This window comes from Bombina bombina, chromosome 5 (genome assembly GCF_027579735.1).
Source record: "Bombina bombina isolate aBomBom1 chromosome 5, aBomBom1.pri, whole genome shotgun sequence".
In the NCBI taxonomy this organism is placed as follows: domain Eukaryota; kingdom Metazoa; phylum Chordata; class Amphibia; order Anura; family Bombinatoridae; genus Bombina; species Bombina bombina.
In genome coordinates, this window is record NC_069503.1 from 1,119,553,761 (window position 1) to 1,119,578,022 (window position 24,262).

At 33.5% G+C, this 24,262-nt stretch overlaps 1 protein-coding gene across 1 annotated transcript in view; it reads left to right on the forward strand.

The window, feature by feature from the left end:
• Positions 1-24,262, forward strand: part of ADGRB1 (adhesion G protein-coupled receptor B1) — a 736,329-nt gene that overhangs the window by 689,325 nt on the left and 22,742 nt on the right. The window contains 4 exon segments of the mRNA XM_053715405.1: positions 15,300-15,471; positions 17,779-17,874; positions 22,675-22,740; positions 22,937-22,976. Of these exon segments, the coding sequence (XP_053571380.1) occupies positions 15,300-15,471; positions 17,779-17,874; positions 22,675-22,740; positions 22,937-22,976 (374 nt within the window).

The following is a 24,262-nucleotide window of genomic DNA, read 5'->3' on the forward strand; positions in this document are numbered from 1 at the left end:
AAGGATTGTTAGTTTATTGTTCATAGATTTGTATGAGTCAAACAAGAGAAATAGTCTCCCCCCTCACATAGTTTAGACACAAATAAACTGATAGGCAGAATACTTCTGCATTTTTACTAATTTGGCTACTTTTCCTCATGTGCTGTATATTGTACTGTCTTCTGTGTGGGATTCCTATTGTGCGTTTTATTTATACCATGTCTATCTGTCACAGCCTGAAGGACATTCACTTGGCTCCAGATACTGGGAGTCGTGAAACAGGATCAAGTTAGTTTATTCTAAACTGTGAAGTAGTTTACATTTGTTTTGTCTGTAGGTTAAGTTGTGATATTTGTTGTTGTTTTTCTAGTTGTTTAATGTTTACTGTTGTGGAAGTTGGCAAATGGATAAGTGCAATATGTAACTGAGTTAAAGGAAATTACATCATTGCATTATATGTCTCACTAATTTCATCTTTTTGTGCTAATAAAAAAAGGATTAGTGAGGATGTTATAGTGAATTCAACAGAGTTGATATTTGAGCTACTAGTTTTTTCCTCTTGTTTTTATATGTTCATAGTTTTATATACTACCTTGAATGATATTGCATATTTATATAGCTTTTTTTGTTCTTTTGCTTTTGAATAGGTTCTCACAAATTTATAGAAATTTAGGATATACACATCTAGTTAGCCAATAACAAGAGACAAATGTGTGCAGGCACCAATTAGCAGCAGCCCCTACTGGTGTATGATATGTGCGTATTCATTTTTTAACAAGAGAACAGAGCACATTTGAAAATAGAAGTGAATTTAAAAGTGTCTTAAAATGACCTGCTCTATCAAAATCATGCACGTTTAATTTTGACTTTCCTATCCCTTTAAGTTGCATTCCACTTCTGCTGAGCATGGGCAAGAAACTGAATTCCTTTTTATCTAGCACTAAACAGTAAGCCAGCTCAAGTAGAAGATTTATGACCTTAAGCTACATATTCCATTAACATTTATAGTTGTGTGAGGTGCCCAAAATATGATACCTCGGACATCAAACTCTTACCTCTAGCAATGATGACAGACATGAAATACAACTTCAATATTTTGGAAACATGTTTGAAAAGTGATTTGAAGTTATAAATTATTATCTTATCTCTTTTGTTAGTGTAAAGTAGTCTTAGTAGAAAGAACCAAATGGGCTTTTTAGAGACATGGTCAGAATTTTCTATAAACACTTAGTCCCAGAATGGAGAATCCACAAAGACTCTTTTCCCTTTCCAATTACCTTGTCTCATGCTATTATTTCTCTTTAGATGTTACCGGTTTCTTTTTTATACATATGCCAGAGGGATTTTTTTTTCATTGTTTTTTTTCTGTAATGTTTTTAAACTGTTATTGTGATGCCTATATCCTAAACACTAAAAGGTGAACAGAAGATGCTGCTCAATTGGTTAGGTTATAACAGATAGTGAATCTCTACTTGCGGATTGTCCTGGCAAGGCACAATTACTGTTTGCAATTTTTGAGTCAATATTTTTTCTTACAGAAACTAGTTTCACAAATACATTTTAATTTAACCTAAGCCATTATCTGTGGCATTCTTACTGATAGAAGACAAACAATATTATTCTATAAAGAGGGACCAACACCACCATAGACGTGTGTTGCCTCGCTTATGGAAATATCTAGTGTGGATAATAGTTTACTACATTTATGTTGTTTTCTTGGTTTAATTCTTGTTCTGTATATGTTCAATTAATAACACTTTTGAACTGGGAGACAAATTATTATTATTATTATTATCGGTTATTTGTAGAGCGCCAACAGATTCTGCAGCGCTAAGACAAAGCCAAATTACTTTTAAAATAAGGCAATTAACTATCAGCCATTGGCATCCCTTTTAATATAGAGTTTATATTTGTTTATTGTATCTATATGTTAAAAAAATTTCAGCATTGCCACAATTGTACAGATTTATTCAAATCAACCTATAATATAATGAGAGAGTGTCCCATAGGATTTAGTAGTCTGCGGATTTATGACAAATATATGAAAGCAATAATGCTAACAGAAGACTATATAATGCTGATTCACATCATGCATATAAATTACATTTTTAAAATAACCAATTTATGCAGATGTATCTTGATTCAATCTACAGAACTGGAAATTCCAGCAAATCAAATTCCATTTTTTTTTATATTAAAGGGACACAAAACTATTTTTTTTTTATGATATAGATAGAGCATGCAATTTTAAGCACATTTCTAATTTATTCCTATAATCCATTTTTCTTTGTTCTCTTGCTATCTTTATAACATGTAAGCTTATAGCCAACAATCAGCAAGCGCTACCCAGGTGCTTAATTTAAAATGGCTATAAAGCTTAAACTCCTGCCTTTTCAAATGAAGATCAAACAAAAAATGATAATAGGAGTAAATTAGAAACTTTCTTAAAATTGCATGCTCTATCTGAACCATAAAAGAAAAAAAAAAGGGTTTTGTGTCCCTTTAACTTTAACCCCTTAACGACCAAGGATGTACGCCATACGTCCTCAAAAAAAATACAGTTAATGACCGAGGACGTATGGCGTACATCCTTGGTCTGGAAAGCAGCTAGAAGCGATCCTGATCGCTTCCAGACGCTTTCCGTTTATTGAAGTGATGCCTCGATATCGAGGCATCCTGCAATAACCCCCCTTGGCCATCCGATGCAGAGAGAGCCACTCTGTGGCCCTCTCTGCACCGGACATCGATGGCCGGTATCGTTGATGGGTGGGAGGCGGAGCTTACGTGGGCAGCCATCGATGGGCCATATGATGTTGAGGGGGGCGGGATTGGGGGCAGGATCGCGAGGGGTGCGCACAGACGCGCGCACGTGCAAGGAAGGGCGGGAGCGGGCGTGTGCACGGGGTGGATGCGGGTGGGAACGGCTACACTACAGAAAACAATTAAAAATAAAAGTTGGGTAAAAGTATTTTTGTAAAAAATCGAAGTGATCTGGGAGGTGGAGGGGGGTTGTTCTTTGGGGGGAAGCTACACTACAGAAAAAAAAAGAAAAAATAATTAAAAAGCATTTTTTGCAGAAACTGGGTACTGGCAGACAGCTGCCAGTACCCAAGATGGCTCCCAGTAAGGCACAGGGGGAGGCTTAGAGAGCTGTTTGGGGGGGATCAGGGAGGTTGGGGGCTAAGGGGGGAATCCTTCACATCAGCATATGTAAATATGCTAAAAAATATATAATTTTTTTTAAAAATACCTTTTATTTTAGTACTGGCAGACTTTCTGCCAGTACTTAAGATGGCGGGGACAATTGTGGGGTGGGAGAGGGAAGAGCACTGTTTGGGAGGGATCAGGGGGTCTGATGTGTCAGGTGGGAGGCTGATCTCTACACTAAAGCTAAAATTAACCCTGCATGCTCCCTACATCTACCTAATTAACCCCTTCACTGCTGGGCATAATACACGTGTGATGCGCAGCGGCATTTTGTGGCCTTCTAATTACCAAAAAGCAACGCCAAAGCCATATATGTCTGCTATTTCTGAACAAAGGGGATCCCAGAGAAGCATTTACAACCATTTGTGCCATAATTGCACAAGCTAATTGTAAATAATTTCAGTGAGAAAACTAAAGTTTGTGAAAAAGTGAACATTTTTTTTTTATTTGATCGTATTTGGCGGGGAAATGGTGGCATGAAATATACCAAAATGGGCCTAGATCAATACTTTGGGTTGTCTACTACACTACACTAAAGCTAAACTTAACCCTACAAGCTCCCTACAAGCTCCCTAATTAACCCCTTCACTGCTGGGCATAATACACGTGTTGTGCGCAGTGGCATTTTGTGGCCTTCTAATTACCAAAAAGCAACGCCAAAGCCATATATGTCTGCTATTTATGAAAAAAGGGGATCCCAGAGAAGCTTTTACCATAATTGCAAAAGTTGTTTGTAAATAATTTCAGTGAGAAACCTAAAATTGTGAAAAAGTGAACATTTTTTTTTATTTGATCTCATTTGGCGGTGAAATGGTGGCATGAAATATACCAAAATGGGCCTAGATCAATACTTTGGGATGTCTTCTAAGAAAAAATATATACATGTCAATGGATATTCAGGGATTCCTGAAAGATATCAGTGTCCCAATGTAACTAGCGCTAATTTTGAAAAAAAGTGGTTTGGAAATAGCAGTGCTACTTGTATTTATGGCCCTATAACTTGCAAAAAAAAAGCAAAGAACATGCAGACATTGGGTATTTCTAAACTCAGGACAAAATTTAGAAACTATTTAGCATTGGTGTTTTTTGGTGGTTGTAGATGTGTAACAGATTTTGAGGGTCAAAGTTAGAAAAAGTGTTTTTTTTTTCATTTTTTATATTTTTTTGTAGTAAATTATAAGATATGATGAACATAATGATATCTTGAGAAAGTCAATTTAATGGCGAGAAAAACGGTATATAATATGTGTAGGTACAGTAAATGAGTAAGAGGAAAATTACAGCTAAACACAAACACCACAAAAATGTAAAAATAGCCTTGGTCCCAAACGGACAGAAAATGGAAAAGTGCTGTGGTCATTAAAGGGTTAAAGGGACAGTCAACCCCAGAATTGTTTTTGTTTAAAAAGATAGCTAATCCCTTTATTGTCCATTCCCCAGTTTTGCATAACAAACACAGTTATAATTTATCTCTGTAATTACCTTGTATCTAAGCCTCTGCAGACTGCCCCCTTATTTCAGTTCATTTGACAGACTTGCATTTTAGCCAATCAGTGCTAATCCCTTGTTAAATTCATGTGCGTGATCTCAATGTTATCTATGTGAAACACATGGACTAATGCCCCCTAGTGGTGAAAAACTGTCAAAATGCTGTCAGATTAGAGGCGGCCTTCAAGGTCTAAGAAATTAGCATATGAACTTCTTAGGTTTAGCTTTCAACTAAGAATACCAAGAGAACAAAGCAAAATTTGTGATAAAAGTAAATTTAAAAATTGTTTAAAATCATATGCCCTATTTAAATCATGAAAGTTTTTTTGGACTTGACTGTCCCTTTATCTTTTTTCATTTAACTTTTTTTTTTCTTAACAGAGATTTTCTGAATACAATTCTTAATACATCTCTTAATCAGCAAGAGTGGTTTTACTGCAAACGTACATTTTCCTGTTTTGTAAATCAGATGTTTGCATACTATTAAGTTAGAATGAAATTGATTTTTCTAGTGATAGTATTGACAAAAGCTCAACCACTTCTAACTTGCCCTGTAGCATCTCATTTTCCCAATGATCCTGAAAGAATGAAATCATTTTGCAGTATATATTTCCAGCTACTCATTGGACATAATAGTTGAAAATGGCAGTGAAATTGAAGGTTTTGTCAGGAAAACGGTCTTCATAGTCACTTCAGCGTTTCTACTGCTGCAGTAAACCATTACCTGCCGCAATCTAACAACAAATTGATACTATCTCTTAAATGTTTCTGACAGTATTGCTGTAGTTTAGCTTATTTTGTGACATCCTGTAATAAAATAGAACATTTATCTTTTTTTTTCCTCTACTTTAAACTTTAGGAACAATCAGTTTTTTACAGGTCTTAATTTAAAACAGTTCTGTGTCTTTTTTCAGTCTTGAATTTATATTACAATATTTAGCTTCTTATAACACAGCCTCAATGCGGGATAATGTGCAAATTGATAGACTTGTGTATTTTTTATGAATATATATATATGTGTGTTTTTATTGAATGATCTTCAAAACACATTTTTTTAGTCAGAGTTTCCATTTGCAAACAGATATCAAATGTTACTTTTAACTAATATGTAAATAAAATAATGAAGAAACAAACATTTGTTGATTCATTTGTTATAGCATTAAAGTGATGAATAAATATAAAAAAAAAAGAGAAAACAATGCATAGAAAAATATTTTCAAGGTATACAAACAAAATAAAATAAACTTGCCAGACGAATAAATCACTATTGATGTTGGAGCTTATTTTTTAAAACAGATTTATTCACCTAAAAGGGACACTTTATGTGATTATTTTTTTTATTGTTACCCATTCCACAACTTTGTACAATCAACACTGTTAAATTAATTTACTTTATAACCTCTAAATATCTGCCTGTTTCTCAGCCCCTACAGGTCGCCTCTTATCTCAGTGCATTTTATTAGCTTTTCACAGCTAGACAGTGCTAGTTCATGTGTACCATATAGATAACATTGTGCTCACTCCCATGGAGTTATGCAGCAACCAGCACTCAATGGCTAAAATGCAAGTTTTTAAAAAGCACTGAGATAAGGGGGCAGTCTGCAGAGGCTTAGATACAAGGTAAAAAGTGTATTAATATAACAGTGTTTGGTTATGTAAATGGGTAATAAAGGGATTATCTATCTTTTTTTAAACAATAAGAGTTTTCAAGTAGACTATCTCTTTAATCAATTAACAGTTATTCAGGAAATGTGTGTAATTAAAAATTTCATATAATATTGATTAATTGTATCATTAAAAAGTTTAAAGACTTTATTGTAATTAGAAGTGAACATTTAAATGATCATATTTAATTTGTGTTTAAGTTTCATAGTTTTTATAGGTAGAAGTAATTTTGATTATATAAGCTATTTATTTAACTAAAATCATAGTTTTTAACTGTGTATGTGCATGAGCTAGGGAAATGTGTGTATATATATGTAAAACAGACTGAAATTGTGCTGTGATTTATTTGTGTACTAAACAATATTAGGTGTTTGTTGGAAAGTGTTGCATTGGAAATTTAGGAACTTCTTAAGTGGCAGATTTTACTATACTTCTCCAAGGGGCGTTTCCTGCATTTCTGGATGTGCAGGAGAGACAAGCCTAGTACTGCATTTACACTTTGTGCTTTGTATTTTATATTACTTTACACTTTCAGATTAAGTTACTATTTAAACAGTGCACTTTCTATTTTGTATTTTATTTTGTATACAGCAGTGTATTTAGGAGGATAATTAAACAAATTCTGATTATGTTTTCACAGTTTCTGTGTAACTTTAACAAATTAGGATCATACTTTTTATATTTACATGTATATTTTACAAATGACATTGCACTTTGTGCTTCTTCTTTTAAAATAAAACTAAAAGAATAACAGTACCAGTTTCCCGGTGAGGTTCATTACTTTCTGCGGGCTAGATAAGCAAAGATTTTCTAGTTTGCAGAGAAATTATAGTGCAGACTTCACTGTGGCTGCACTCACTGAATTCTGTAGGAAAAAGGACAGAACCTAGAAGTCTTAGAGAGATGAAAGATGCCTTCTATATAAAGTAATGAAGCTTTCTAGGAAAACACATGGGCTTATTTTGCATCAAATACAAATTAAACTGAAATGTTTTTTAGATAAGGGAAGCTGGCAAGTCGGATTCGTAATTTGGGGATAAGGATTGGCTCTACGGGCTCGGCCTTTTCACTACAATTTAACTTGCTTTTGCCTGCAGTTTAGTATGTATTATTTTTCTGTCAGTTAAATAAGTGTATTGTAAATTTTGACCAAACTCACTCGGCATACAGCTGGTAAGAACAATCAGTGAGACCAGCTTGTTTTAAATGCTTAGAACATTTCACAAGACTTCTGAAACTCCCCTTTTCAGCCCAGGAAACTCCCCTGTACCTCCACTTTCTGAAGCTGTGTTTTATTTTACAATAGAGAAAATATCAAAAGTAAGTTGTAAAATATACACAGAAATATACAAAGTATTATCCTAATTTGTGAAAGTAACACATAAACCTTCAAAACATAATCAGAATTTGTAAAATCACTGCTGGGTCTAAATCTAAATCTCAAAGTAATCAAATATAAAATACCAAGTGCAAAGCTTAAATGTAATCATACTGAAAGGACCCAATCTGAAGTGTAAATTGATATAAAGTAAAAAGCACAAAGCATAAGTGTAATAAAACTCTCATTGCTATAGTGCACTGGGATTTTCTCCCCTTCACATATTGAAATGAGAGAGATATTGCAGTGCTGGAGAGTTTTTTCTTTGATCATTCAGTCAGTTCAGCCCCTGTGAAGTCTGCACTACAAATTCTCTCCAATCTGGAGAATATTTGATCATTAGGCTCTAATTGATCATTTAAAACAACTTCCTCAAAAGGGGCTTTACATGAAGCTAGCGAGCTGCTCATTACATGAAAATCTACAATATTTATATAAGCAACAGTTTTCTAAAATTTCTAAACCTTAAGATGTATGTAGAATATTCAGTTATATCACTTATCTACAACCTTTTATATCTATAGACTGCCAGATTAGTTATACTATAGCCTGTCTCTACTAAAGTACAATTAAAAAAATTGCTACAAAAAGTTCAAGCAATGAGTTGACATATAAAACGTTTATGGAATTTAATAAGAATGAATGAGGTGCTAAAAACAGTCCTTTCAATAGAGACCCAGTTTCTATGTTTTGTATACAGCTTTGGTGTTTATGTGACATATCTGGTCTTGGACACATAAGCTGGTAGATGTCTGCAGTGTTTCAGTATTGACTGATATATAATACATTTAAGGGCTATATTTGTAGTTTAGTGTTAGAATATTATTTTGGGGTTGTTTTTTTTTAGGGGGTTAGAAAAGGCATAACTCGTTAATTTGTTTATTTTTTGTAATGCTAGACTATTTTTTGGTAATGTTAGATTTTTTATTTTTACAGTAATGGTTGTTTTTTTTTTTTTTTTTTTTTTTTAAAGGTAAGATTAGATTTTTTTTAATTTTTCAAGTAAGTTTTTAGTTTTTAAAAGTAGTTTGTAAGGTAAGATTAGTCTATTTTGTGGTAACTTAGGGGGTGTTAGTTTAGTGGGTTTAGATGTTAGTGGGTTGCTTTGAGTCGGTTAATAGTGTATATTACTTTGCGAACTGAGGGACTGGCGGTTTAGGGGTTAATAGTGTAGGTTACTTTGCGATGGCGGTTTAGGGCTGGCGGTTTAGGAGTTAATAGTCTAGGTTAATTTGTGATGTGGGGGTGGCAGTTTAGGGGTTAATGGTGTAGTGGGGACTTTGCATTGGGCTATATGGTGGTTTAGAGGTTATGAGAGGAGGGGTCTTATGGTGATTTGGGTTAGAACACAAGCAAGGTGTTTTTTTCCCCACTATTTTGGCTCCATTGTCTTCTATGGGGGAATAGGTTATCGCATGCAAGATATTGTAAGTTTGGCTTTTTGCGCGCGGTGGGTGAGCACTGGAGCGATAGCATTTTACTTTCAACTCTTAATACCAGCACAACCCGACGCACGCAAAACTTTTACTGCTAGCGCAGTTAGCGCTCTAGAAAAAGCACTAATTAGCGCTCCACTTGTTATTTAGCCCTAAATGTCAGTAAATACTTGTAATAATTAAAGAGATAGTAAACAGTTTAAAATTGTAACATAAAAAGTTAAATTTAGTGTAGCAAAAAACATTTTTTAATATACTTTCATTATTTTGTATTCTTTTCCTGTAATTTAACTTGGAAAATTGTTAGTTTTCTTAAATCCACTGAGTTTCTATAAAGTAATAGGTGTTGCCATTTTGAAACCAATGTTTCTCCTTAACTATCTCTTCATCTGAGGACAATTACAGACAGCTAAAAAAACAGTCAATAAATGCACACCCTCTTGTATTGCCTGTTTTATTTCTGTCCTTAACTGTCATCATCAGAAGAGATAGATAAGGGAAAACCTAAGTTATAACATGGCAATGCTCATTACGTTATAGAAACTAAAGTACATAGAAAATATACCTTGAAATGTACATCTTCAGAATTTAAACAACTAAAAATATAACTACATACTATTCTCAGGCAAATCTTTGGTTTGAATAAATCATTATATCTAGCACTTATTTACTGTAAAATGTGCCTTAATGAGGTCTTATATTCAAATTTAAATTGAGTTGTTCCCTATTTTTGGCATTAAGTGCATATTGCTTTATGCATGACTGCCAAGCAGCCCCCATATACCAGATATGCAATCGTGCAGATTGCATATGTTGGTTTTCTTTTACATGTTCGCTAGGGAATACAAATCTAAGTGATTAAAAACTGCTATAACCCGTTGACTGCCAAAGAATATGTTGCAGACTTAGTTTTTCACAGCCAAAACATTTAATTTCCCTTAAAACTAATCTGCATACCATTCCCATTTAAAGGGACACATTTTCTGTCACCTTTACAAAAGAGCAGCATTTAAATATTTTCCCCCTGAAATTTTTAACTAATTTACCAGTATCCGTTGTGCTCTTATAAGCACTTTCTAATAATGCTAATCAGCCAATAATAATTAACAAGAAATATCAACTAGTGAGCATCAGTGAGAAGTAATCAACGTATACTGGTGTATTGGTTTTAATTTGAATTTAAAATATACATAACATTTGTTTTGGAAGAATTGTTTGTCACCAAAAATATAATATGTTTTGTTTTATCCGATGATATATTTTAAAAAATCGATTCACCTGCTATTTCCTTTAAATAATGTTTTAGGGCTGCAGAGTAGCAGTTAAAGTAGGAGCTACCGCTACTGCTACAAGTCAGCAGTAGTACAAAAAGATATTTTTTTTAGAGTTTCTTGTTCCTTGTTTTTTTTCTTATGATGTCAAGCATATACATGAAGCTGACATAATTATTGGCTGACTTAGATGTCGATCGACTGACAAGAACATTTCTTCCCCATCTTTAGAGTAACAATTTTAACATAGAACCATAGAAACATTGCTTTTGATGGCTGATAAGAACTTTAGGTCTGCCTATAAAGTATAAGCTTAGTTAGTTTGTAAGAAAGCCTTACGATTTCTTCTTGAAATCTCCCACAGTTTATTCCCTATCTTAACCACCCTTTTCTGTGAAGTATTTCTGCTAATTTCTCATAAGCCTACTACCCTTAAACCTGAGACCATTACCCCTTATCCGGGTGTTTCTCTTTTTGTGAAAAATACATTTATCCTCATTAAGTCTGTTAAAATATCTGAAAGTTACTATCATATAACCTTTCTCCCTTTCGAGCTATTCTTTTATATTATCGATTATTTGTAGCTTTTAGTTTTTTTACACTGTGTAGCAGTTTAACCTCATGAACGAACGAATGAACCTTTTTTTCTCAAACATCTGTCCATTTTCTTATTCATTTAGGGGCCAGGTGTACTGTGTTTTCACAAAAATGCAAAGAATTCAACAATTTTTTTTATTTTTTTTTTACATTCATCCAAATCTGTATTCATTAAATAGTTAAATAGTTTTCTTTAAAAAAAAAAACTAATACCTTTTCAGAGGCTACTCCTTTGTATGGATTAGAGAAAATATTTGAGTATTAAATGTGTTATTATATATAACGTTTTATATTGTCTGTATCTGTTTATTAATGTCTAGAAATTGCTGGTAAAAAAAGATTTATTTAAAAGGACATGAAACCCACATTTTTTATTTTGTGATTCAGATTGAGCATTTGCAATTTTAAACAACTTTCTAATTTACTTCTATTATCTATTTTGCTTCATTCTCTTGATATCCTTTGCTGAAAAGCATATCTAGATAGGCTTAGTAGTTGCTGATTGGTAGCAGCACATAGATGCCTTGTGTGATTGGCTCCCTCATGTGCATTGCTATTTCTTCAGCAAACAATATCTGAAGAATGAAGCAAATTAGATAATAGAACTAAATTGGAAAGTTGTTTAAAATTGTATTCTCTATCTGAATCATAAATGAAAAATGTAGGGTTTAGTGTCCCTTTAAATCTAAATAATTTATATTTAAGGATTATTTTATTTTACTTTTTACTTTTTATTATAAAAAATATCTAGAAAATAATAAAATGTCAGGTTATATAATTGGAATGATAAACTTTTTTAATTTTGTATCAGATACATCTCATGTGTATGTAATTAATCCTTTATCACTTTATATATATGTTACTATTCATACCCTCTGTGTTGTTTTTAATAACCTCATCTGTAACATTCTGCCATTTGTTTAATTCCATTAAAGGGACACTGAACCCAATTTTTTTCTTTTGTGATTCAGAAAGAGCATGCAATTTTAAGCAACTTTCTAATTTACTCCTATTATCAATTTTTCTTTGTTCTCTTGCTATCTTTATTTGAAAAAGGCATCTTAGCTTTTTTTTGGTTAAGAACTCTGGACAGAACATTTTTATTGGTGGATGAATTTATCCACCAATCAGCAAGGACAACCTAGGTTGTTCACCAAAAATGGGCCCGGCATCTAAACTTACATTCTTGCATTTCAAATAAAGACACCAAGAGAATAAAGAAAATTTGATTATAGGAGTAAATTAGAAAGTTGCTTAAAATGTCATGCTCTATCTGAGTCACGAAAGTAAAAATTTGGGTTCAGTCAGTGTCCCTTTAAACTTTATATAAAATGTCATCATTAAAATATATAGATTCAAATGGGATATGGAAAAAATGCCTTAAGCAGACAACCCTCACTCTAAAATGTGATCACTGAAAACTAAAATCACTAAACAGGAGTTTTCATTGGACCAAACTAAAACTAATAAATATTGTTTTTATAAATAGCTTTAATATTTCTTATAATATATTACAAATGCACTTATGATATGACATTTGATGTCTATCAGACACCATTTGACGTGCTCTTGGCTTTGTCTTCATTGTTCATTAAAAAAAAGTTATTTTAAAATGAATATTGTTTCTGGTCACATTGAAATGGCTGCCAAGCTCCGCCCACTGATGACATCACTATCCGGGCTGCATTAAAGGCTTCACTAGTTGCAAAAGACTCACTAATTGGATTCACCAGACTGTGAATGCTATCTAGCAGAGAGCATAGATGCAGCCCAGATGGAGATGTCATCAGTGGGTGGAGCTTGGCAGCCATTTCAAAGTGACCAGAAACAATAGTCATTTTAAAATAACTTTTTTACTGTTACTGCTGCATGATATAGAAAGGGTGCAGGAGACTATTTGCAGCTTAATCTAAATTAAGACTTTAAAATGACTAAAGTGTAGACTGTTCCTTTAAAACTTGGCTGATGTGTTATTCTATAGCAACACAACTGAAATGCCTTGTAATTACAAGGTGTTTACTGTCCCTTTAAAGACAAATTTGGTGCAATTGTATGAGAAGCTCACTATATCTCACCAGGGCATTTTTTCATGTAATAGTTGCTCAATACAGGATTTCAAATCTTTTGCCTTTGTTCAGACCCCTATGTGTCTTTTGTATTGTATGTTAATATATTATGTGTTGTTTTAAAAAATGATCGTTACCAGTTATTAGTCACAAAATGCATAAATTAAGTATGGCCTTACCTTCCTTTACATGAACACTAAACTAATTGAAATCACCATTAAAAGGTTTAATCATGCACAGTGAAGCACACATGGTCATTATGCATTTTCCCAGTTTTTCCTGTATTTTACTGTATACAATACAATAAAATAGTTGATTTTTCATCATCCCCAAGACAAGCTGGAATGCATTGTGTGGGTTGTAGAAACCTGACTTTTCTAAATACTGTGATTGGTTGACCAATACAGATGTTCCTAATTGGTCACAGCAGGAGGAGATAATATTAATGACAAATAAAAAATGTTTTAAATGGTGTGTCCCATGACTGCAACACAAAGCAACAATATCCAGTTATAAACGCTTTTAAAATATTTATTTGTTTTGTATGCAGTTTTTTACAATGTATTGGTTAATGTCTGCTGTATATATAACACAAACAAACCAATTACTAATAATTTTAATTATATTTAAAGACACTAAATTCCAAATTAACCTTTTATGATTCAGATAAAGCATAATATACTTTTATCATCTAATTTACTTTTTTTTTATTGGTATCCTTAGTTAAAAAGCATACTTAGGTAGGCTCATGAGCTGCAATGGACTACTGAGAGCTAGCTACTGATTGGTGGATGCACATATATATCTTTTGTCATTGGCTGTTCAGATAGTTTTCAGTAGTGCATTTCTGCTACTTCTACAAAGGATACCAGAAGAATGGAGCAAGTTTAGTAATAACGGTAAATTGGAAAGTTGCTTTAAATTATATATTTTATCTGAATTAAGAAAGAAAAAAAATTGATTTAATGTCCATTTAATGTCCCTATTAAAAAGGCATACAGTATTGCAGGAACTAATGGGAGCATGAATCTTTTATAAGTTTCTCTTCTTATTGGAGAAACATGGTCACATGATTTTTTAAAGTTATAGAACTTTAAAAAATCAAGAAACCTTAATGGAGATTTTTTTTGTTGGTCCAATAACAGATTTAACATGCAGCATATATGATATTAAAAGACCTTTTAACATAAGGCAAACTACAATGGGAAACACTGCAGAATTGTAGCAGGAATGTTTTTTAACAACAATCTGAAGCTATAAACATCTCATTGGTGTAAATGCATTAATGACACAGACTGCACAAGCTGTTGTAAAGTAATCACATATAAACAAAAGAGTGTACTAAACCTCTTCACCTTTATATCATATTCACTAAGCATACGGCATCACTGGTTCCTACAATACTCTATGCAGATGGTTCAATAATTTGTCTCTCTGTTTTTAGTGAATCAGCTGCCTAGAGTCATATAGGGACTAACAAGGTTGGTGGGGATTGTGAGTTTTTTTCTAAATCTGGAGAGACCTCAAAGTGTCTAGGGTTGCCATATTGTCAATTTAAAATATGACCCTTAAAAAAAAATAGATCAGTGGCCTTTTAAAGGACATAAACCTTTTTTTTCCATTATTCAGAAAGAACTTTCCAATTTATTAAGATCATCAAATTTTCTTTGCTTTCTTGTTATCCTTTGTTGAAAAGCAGTAAGGTCAGCTTAGGAGCGTGCATGTGTCGACAGCACTATATGGTAGCAGTTTTGCATGAATGTTATACCTAAGCAAGAGCACTAGATGGAAGCACTATTTCCTGTCATGTAGTGGTCCAGAAATGTTCACGCTACCTATCTAGATATCTCTTCAACAAACAATAACAGGAGAACAAAATTTGACAATAAAAGTAATTTTTTTAAATTTGTATGCTCTGTCTGAATTACAAAAGAAACCATTTGAGTTTCATGGCCCTCTAAAGGAATGGTAACCCTTTAATATATCATATAAGGGTCCTTTTTTAAAGCAGCAATATGGTAACCTGATATATGTCAGAAAAGTAAAAACGTTTAGAAATGTTTTATTCCAATTAAAAAAATAATACAGGAATTATTGGATCTGTAATCATTCTAGTTCTAGTGTATATTTTTAGTTTGTTACTGTAATAAAATCCAGTTTAGAATTTTTGCAACAAAAAAATCTTCATATATATGTTTTTTTTTCCCCTTAGGGCCTCTTTATGGAGTTCCTGCGTTGTTTTACCGCTGCTGGCTCTTACATGGATGTCTGCAGTGCTGGCAATTACAGACAGGCGTTCAGCCCTTTTCCAAATCCTGTTTGCAGTCTTCGATTCCTTGGAAGGTTTTGTCATAGTCATGGTGCATTGCATTCTACGAAGAGAGGTAAAACTTACGCACTTATAACCATGATTCTACTGTCAGATTTCTGAATGTGAAACGCGTTGAGTTTGAAATAGGAAATGTTTAGTTATGTGCAGTTATAGTTTCATTATTTATTGTGTTTCTTTTACTGTAATATAAATGTAACAATTATGGGGTTTCCAGTTTTGAGATTTAAACGTGCACACAAACCTAACCCTGCCACACATCTGTCCCTGACTGGCTTCAGCAGAGGTGAAGCAATGCAAGTTTTGCTAACAAAATGACCGTGACCTGTCTGGGCTGACATCTCCAAATAAGTCAAATGATTATAGAGGAGTTTGGCAATTGCAGCAAAGAAGGTGTTAAAGTTCCCACTAGGTTGATATTTTAATAATGTTGCATTACAAAGTGTTTATGTCCCTTTAAAAAACACAAGCCCAAAAGTATTTAAATGTTATTTAAAGGGATATGAAACCCAAAGTTGTTTTTTTATGTTTCAGGGAGAACATGTCATTTTAAACAACTTTCCAATTTACTTCAATTAGCAAATTTACTTTTATTCCTTTGATTTTCTTTGTTGAATGAGCAGCAATGCACTACAGGAAGCTAGCTGAGCACACTGGGTAAACTGATAATAAGAGGGAACATGTGCAGTCACCAATCAGCAGCTAGTTCCCAGTAGTGCTCATCCTGAGCATCCCTAGATATGCTTTTTAACAAAAGATAACAAGAGTACAAAGCAAATTGTATAATAGAAGTAAATCGGAAAGTTTTTTAAAACTGTATGATCTATCTGAATCTTGAAATACATTCTTTTCGGTTTCATGTCCCTTCAATCCAAATCTTTCTTCTAGGTTTCACAAAAAAAAAAAATAGTTTAAGTCAATTTCACAACTACACTAATGGCTCTCGGGTACTATTTTCAATTGTAACCTATAGAAATCTATAACCTATAGAAATCTATTTATTGGATTTGCTGTCACAGCCCCCTGCATTGCCATCAAGTGCCCTTTCTGTAAAATGATGGGGTTGCCTGGTTAGAGTCAATATTTTTAATTAACTTTAACTTTGTGAAGTGTGGTTACAAATGTAAAGATACAAATAATCTAATGGGTCTGACAAATAATAAAAAATAGAACAAATTCTGTTACTAATAATGAGACCATGGTGCCATACACTGGCTGATTGGCTTCTGCTCATCTCATCTGTAACTTCCTAACTGTTGGCTCAGGCATGAAATAACAGATTTGTCACAGAGGACATTATTTTATCCCAGGTCAAATTAAATGTAAAAAAACATAAAACCACAGAAGAAAATGTTAAGTCACAAATACATATTCATATAGGAGAGTGTGTTTCACTGGGTCTGTATAATAAGTCAGATTCAGCTCTACTTTATTTCAAAAGGCAAATCAACAATTACTGGCAGCAAAGAAATAGCATATAACAAAGTAATTGTAGTGCTAATCTTTATTTGCTCACTGCCCAGTTAGTGACAACCACAAAAAACCTCAATAGCAGCATCTTATGTGGAAATGCTGGTTATCCATGTGCTAGATCATTTACAGGCTGGTGTGACATTTTGCCATATTTGCAATTTAAATGTTTATGTACCTATTACATGCATATAAAGAAGCTAGAAATAAAGTCTCTAATGTGCTAGAACATATTGTTATTTCACTGTTACTTAAGAATAACTATATGTTTCACCTCTGTAAAGCACCATCAATTGGTGCAAAACGCGTAAGTTTTCTCTTGAATCTCCTCCATATGAATTATTTTTAAAATAGATTAAAAGATGCGTTTGCATCTTATACAAAACCACTGTGAGTGAACGCTTTTCAAATAACTGTTGTGACAAGAGTTCAGTTCCAACCTCCACAGTCTGGACCTCTGCTGTATGAGATATGTAATCCCGTTTGCCCCCTCTGGCTAAGTTTGTAGTGACTGCCAACGGTCTTGGAGTGATGGATTCCTTTACAATCAATTTCTAAGCTCACACTAAAATTCTCACAGTAATTGTATTGCTCTGTATTAATTCTAGCAGACAACCGTGCCCATCTATTACTGTACATTGTTCCACAATTCTTTGCAAGATTGTTTTCATATTGTCTGCACCAGCATTCTTATATATTGATTGATTTATGTACTTATTTATTTTTGAATATTTGTTTTGGTAAACTGTGAGTATCATTGTAGACCCTATCTTCTTTATGTTTATACAACATTCTGTAAGCACAATAAAGCAACTTGGTAATATTTAACTGGTGGATCTCCATTTTTTAAAAATCTCTTTTTACTTTTATTTATTTTTTATCTAATTTTTAGGTGCAAGATGCTGTGAAGTGTCGGGTTGTTGACCGCCAAGAAGAAGGAAATGGGGACTCCGGAGGCTCATTTCAGAATGGCCATGCACAATTAATGGTAAATGACTTGCTAATTATATGACTGGAGTTAGATTGCATTTTGTAGCAAATGAAAGATGTGTTGAGTTGTATTATGTGCTTACTGTGGTGGTAGAACCTTAAAGAAGTGAATTACATTATTGAACAGGGGATGGACAAAATCAGAAATGCCACATGAATATGTATAGTATGTGTCAGCTAGAACGAAAGGTCTGAGAATTAATAGTGGGATAAGTCAGTTTATTAAGCAACACAATGCAACTAACAGACTTTCAAAGCAACCAAAGGGTTGGGTCCAAAATTCTTATAAGTAGTAGCGGCGTAGGCTATATATGCACAAACTTTATCTGTAAAGAGGAACAGTGGTCACTAGTTGAATATAAGCAATACAGATAGGTAGATATGTCATGGGATATTTGCTCAGTGGACAGAATCTGTGATGTATGTGCCCTATGAATTTGGAATCTATGGCTTTCATAACCCACTTCTACTTAATGCCAAGAATCAGAGACTCATGACCTAGTTGAAGAACCACAAAACCACTGATCTTATTAATGATCATTTAGCTTATTTTGCAGTCTATTAGCAACAGTTAAACATGATGTGGGATCTGTAAAGCTATGGGCTCAAACACCATCCATGGCTTTCCAAATCGCAAGGTCTAAACATCACTGTACCTTTACGAGAAGCTAAGTTGTGCAGATTTCTATCAACTTGGGATGCTTCTCTTTTTAAATCTTGCACAATATTCAGCTGCACAGATTTCTTGTCTTGTTTGACACCATTACAAGAAAGATTGCAGTTGTTTTGAAGTCAGAAGTCTTTCCTACTCACATTAGGTCCATGATATCATGGAAGCTGTTTCAGAAAATGTGTCCATTTAATTTCCTGCCAGAGCAGCTTTTAAAGCATTGGAATAAAATGATCTGACATAAAAGACCTCTCTACCAGCCAAAGGCTCTCAGCAAGAGAAATGATTTACATTGCATCTCGATATCACTTATGTTTTGTCCACACTTGTTATGATGTTAAGTTGATCATCTTAGAACTAATTTGAAAGCAAATTAATTCTGGGATGCACAACAAAAATACATTAAACAAGGTATAACATGTGGGAATACATATTTATTATTATTAGTTAAATGGCTATGAGTGACATTTATGTTTCAACTGGAAGCTTCTTATTTGACCTTATTTTTCATACACAATAGTTATTTAGTTGTAGTGTGATTTATACAGTGTTTATTGACATCTTTAGATTGGTGATAGCCCTTTTTTCATATTGCAAGAGGTGGCATCTATTTCAGGTACAAAAAAAAAGCTGAATGATGGTAAATTAATGTAATACTGATCTTAGGGATTTCTATGACATACGTCATCATGCAAGTGTTGGATTATTGACAGCCCAGTTCCTGTTATAGTCCACCCAACAAGAAAGAGCGTTCAATTTTTACACCCATAAAACAAATACTGGCCAGGATTCAATAAAACTCATTTGTAAAATGAATAATTGCGTGAAAAAAAAACCTTGCAGCAAAATCATAACTCAAAAATTGGTGCCTTCAAAAAGAATTGTGCCTGCCCCTCGTCATTGCTGTAAGTTGAGAGTTTAGCTTTATTATAATTAACTCAGGTGCGTCCATCTCATAAACGTTCACTTTCACTGTAAAGGATGTTGGCATCACAAAATGTCCTTAACAAAACAAATACATTAAAACAAGAAAAAAAGCAAACCAGCATCTATAAAACACTGTAATATATGCACAATTGTTTTTATATATTTTTTGGGGAAAAAAAGATAAAACAAGACAACCTCATCAGCTTTGAAATAGCAAAATACAACCACAAGACACGACCACGAGATATGATGCTTTACAGGGGCAATTGAATTGTGAATTCCAAGGTATAGGTGAGAAAGAAACCCTGGTTATCACGCGCTGGAATGGCCCAAAATGTTCACAGTCAGCCTCTCATTCTTTCGGAAAAAAAAAACATTTACTGTTTTTCAAGTGTAATTCTGAAGTTGTTGCTGTATTTGTTTCAATCTCTTAGCAATACGTTTTTGTTCCCTGTGCAAAATTTACAGGGACACTCAAGTCAAAATAATCTTTTATGATTCAGTTAGAGCAGCAGTTTTAAGACACTTTCCTATTTACTTCTATTATCAAATTTTGCACAATCTTGTTATATACACACTTTCACACTTTCCTACTCAGCATGTGCACAAGCTCACATGGTATACGTATACTAGTCTGTGATTGGCCGATGTCTGTCACATGATACAGGGGGCCGTAAAAGGGGTAAAAAAATAAATTTATCAGAAAAAAATGTATTGCTTATTTGAAATTCAGAGTATTGGGCAGATTTATCACGGCCCAAAGGGTGCCTAATTTACCTGTTTCTGTGCGAGCCTTCAGGCTTGCTGGAAACAGGAGTTAAGAAGCATCGGTCTTAAGACTGCTGTTCCTTAACTCATACGCCTCCTTTGAGGTGTCGGACAGCAATCCGCCCGGTTGTGTATGATCAGGTTGATTGACAGCCCCTGATAGCGGACGATTGGCTGCGAATCTGCAGGGGCGGCATTGCACAAACAGTTCACCAGAACTGCTTGTGCAATGTTAAATGCTGACAGCGTATGCTGTTGGCATTCAGTGATGTCCGCCAGACATTGATAAATTGGCCCCTATGTGTTAAATCATTGTCTTTTATTATGCACTTGCTAATTATGCAATTCTACTATATTGAGTGGTTCTTTAATGCTAATTGTAAAAATAACCACTGAAATTAGGTTAATAAATCAACACATAAACAAAGTAAAGATGTAAAATATAGACGTAAGTAGACTCTGATGGTCAGGGATGAAATAAATGCATATTTCTCTGTTACAAAAGAACTGAAAGTATTCTGTTGCCAAAGGCTATGCTGAACCTTGTCCAATAATTTATGTCTACAATATCTTCTCAACTCCATTTAATAAGGTTATTGCGTCGCCCATCATGCTTTGCATTTGAAGTTAAAGCCGACTGTATTGTTAATGTATTGAGCACTTCATAAGACATTATTAAGCCAAGCAATAACGTTATGAAGATAAATTGAAAGCTTATGGCACTAGAAATAATAAATTAAAGTAAGTGTACTATATGCTTTGTTTTACTCTAGCATGGGCTGGATTAAAGGGACAGCCTACTCCATAATGTTTATTGCTTAAAAAGATAGATAATCCCTTTATTACCCATTCCCCAGTTTTGCATAACTAACACAGTTATAATAATATACTTTTTACCGCTGTGATTACCTTGTATCTAAGCCTCTGCAGACTGCCCCTTATTTTAGTTAATTTGACAGACTTGCAGTTTAGCCAATCAGTGCTGACTCCTAGGTAACTCCACAGGCATGAGCAAAATGTTATCTATATGGCACACATAAACTAACGTCTTGTAGCTGTGAAAAACTGTTAAATGCATTCAGATAAGAGGCCTTCAAGGGCTTAGCAATTAGCATATGAGCCTACCTAGGTTTAACGCTTAAGAATGAATACCAAGAGAACAAAGCAAATTTGATGATAAAAGTCAATTGGAAAGTTGTTTAAAATTGCAAGTCATATCTGAATCATGAAAGTTGAATTTTGACTGTCCCTTTAAGCCCAAATCCTGTTTTAGTCTTGTCCTTTGTCGTAAAAATATCTCTTGAGCTTTACAAACAATTGTATTTTTCACAGCAGAATTAACTTCTGATTTATTATGCAGGTTTAATTTATTTTTAACAATTTATCGTGACAAATTGTCAGTTGTAAACTGGGGCTGCAATCAGAGTATACATTCAAATTTGTGCCACCACCATCTTGTGAACTTGAATTAAATGCAACTTTATCACAACCCCATATTTAATATTAAAATATTATAGCCAGTGCAGTATATTGCCAGTTTAGGTTAGTTTTAAGAGGTTAAACAGAGGGATAGTAAACACATTAGGATTTGTATTTAAATTGTTTAATTATGCATAATGAAACAACTATGATTTATGGAAATTAAGCTATGAGGAGACGTTAGCCAAACTGGGTCTGTTTTCTCTAGAAAAAAAGGCGCTTGAGAGGTGACATGATTACTTTATAGAAATATAGTCAAGGCCCATATATAAATATATATAAAGTATAAGAACAGTTTTACATAATACAATTATAAAAACACACTTTATGAAGACTGTGGGTCTCTAGACACTTACAACAGTTCATCAAATGCCCTCAAAAGTCCCCAAAATCCTTTTATTTAAACCCAGAAGCCCCACTTTAAAACAAAGCTCCCATATAGGATGGATTAGCCAGAAGATAACGCTAATGATAATGATCACCTGGCGAGAATAAATGTGCATTTATTTGAGAGATTCTTTTTGACAATGGAGATTAGAAAAAAAACTATTATTTTCAACCTTGATTATTACAATTTTAATAAACATTAGGATGTTTTAAGATGTGTGTGAAAAAGTACTTCCAATAGTGTTTAAATGTGATCAGCATCTTTTAGTCCCAAAACAGCTCAGCACTGGGGTGTGAAATGGCTCAGCAAGGGGTTAAACAGATCACCAACCCTATCTTCCTTTGTATCGTACTTACATAGTATAAAATAAAAATCCAGTGATTCCAGGAGTGGGGAAATACTGTTTACAATGGAAACATAAAAGAATGATACATGAAGGACGTGGGATCCTTACAATATACATTTTCGGTTGCATCTTATATACAGATGCGTATTATATGCTAAAAAATGCAACACATAAAAATATTGCGTAATATTTAGTTATATTTTTTCCTCCCTACTTACAGCTAGAGGAAGCGAATAACCCATACATCTGCACCGCCATGGTGGGACTCAAGGACAAAAAAGCATCGGTAAGACCTAGTGTATGCGTTTTGTTTGTTTTTCATGTGTGTAGTTTGCTTTTCTTTTATTATTTTCTTGTACTTCTATTATTTCAATTATTTCCACTGGTGTTTGTAATTTATGTAATTTATATTATGCATTATATAAAAAAATACTTTAATCCCTTTCTAATATATATATATTTATGTTCCTTTTTTTTTACAGAGTGAGTTTGAAAAAGATGTTGATTTGGCATGCAGATCGGGTAAGGGTTTATTAAGAACATTTCTGTGATATATTAATATAGTTAGGCTTTACATCAGTCTGGCTGTAGGGCAAAAAGTATAATATAATTAAATATCTTCCTTAGCAAAACTAGTGCCACAAGTGTTATGTGCTGGTGCTGGGGCAATCACAAACTAGGTCTCACAAAAGTACTCAAAAAAAGGGAAACACTCGAGAATGGAGTATAATAATAACAACAGTGTTTATTAAGATCTAATTGCAATAACATAAATCAGTAATCAGCTGATAAAGCAAGGCAGTGATTAAACAATAAACGCATTACTTATCTTAAGGTTTTGAATTAAGCATTAACATCAGTGTACAGTCAGCGTCATCATTCAGTTAGAAACATGCAGCAGATTTCACAGGTGCTATGTCTGAAACTTCTCCCTAAGATGTCGTCAAAACTCTCCAACACCCTTCTCTGCATTTCTACTTATTAAAGTACAGATTATCAGGCGTGTTTAAAGTTATTCCTATGTATTGTTTCATGTAGCGAGCGTTTAGCAAAGGACTTTAACATTGAGATACATACATATCCATGTCTAAATATGTATATGTATGTATATTTATATGTGTGTGTAAATATGTATTTATATGTATATATGTATTTACAGACATATATACATATACACACATAAATACATGTGTACACATATATAGACATATACTGTATATGAGTCCACTGGAGCCCTTTGCTTTCAAGTAGAGGAAAACATGTGAAATCATATTTATGCAATATTCATATTTAATAAAGGTTTTAACAATGCATTTACTGTAAATTTTTCACATTTCAATGTTCGGCACATAACAGAATATGTTCTATGTATTTATAAATAAATATTCCTATATATATCTGTATATATCTATACCTATATATAATCATCTATATATAGGTATAGATATATATTGTACCAATATACCATCAGATATATGTAGAAATATGTATTTTTAAAAAAACAGAACATATTTTGCTATGTGAAGAATATTGCAATGTGAAATATTCACATTTTCATGCCGGGTTAGGACACTTGAGAATTAGTGATCGGGTTTGCGTGCGAGTAGGGTGTAAATACATTAGAGCGCATGATATTCTAAGTTTTTCTTTTTACATGCATCGGCTTAGTGAAAACTTTTTACTTTTAACTTGTAATACGAGCAATACCCAACGCACACAAAAATCTTACTTATAGTGGAGTTGTCTCTCAAGGGGGAGCTTTAAATACTGTTCCACTTGTAATCTGGTCCTAACTGTTTTATTTGTGC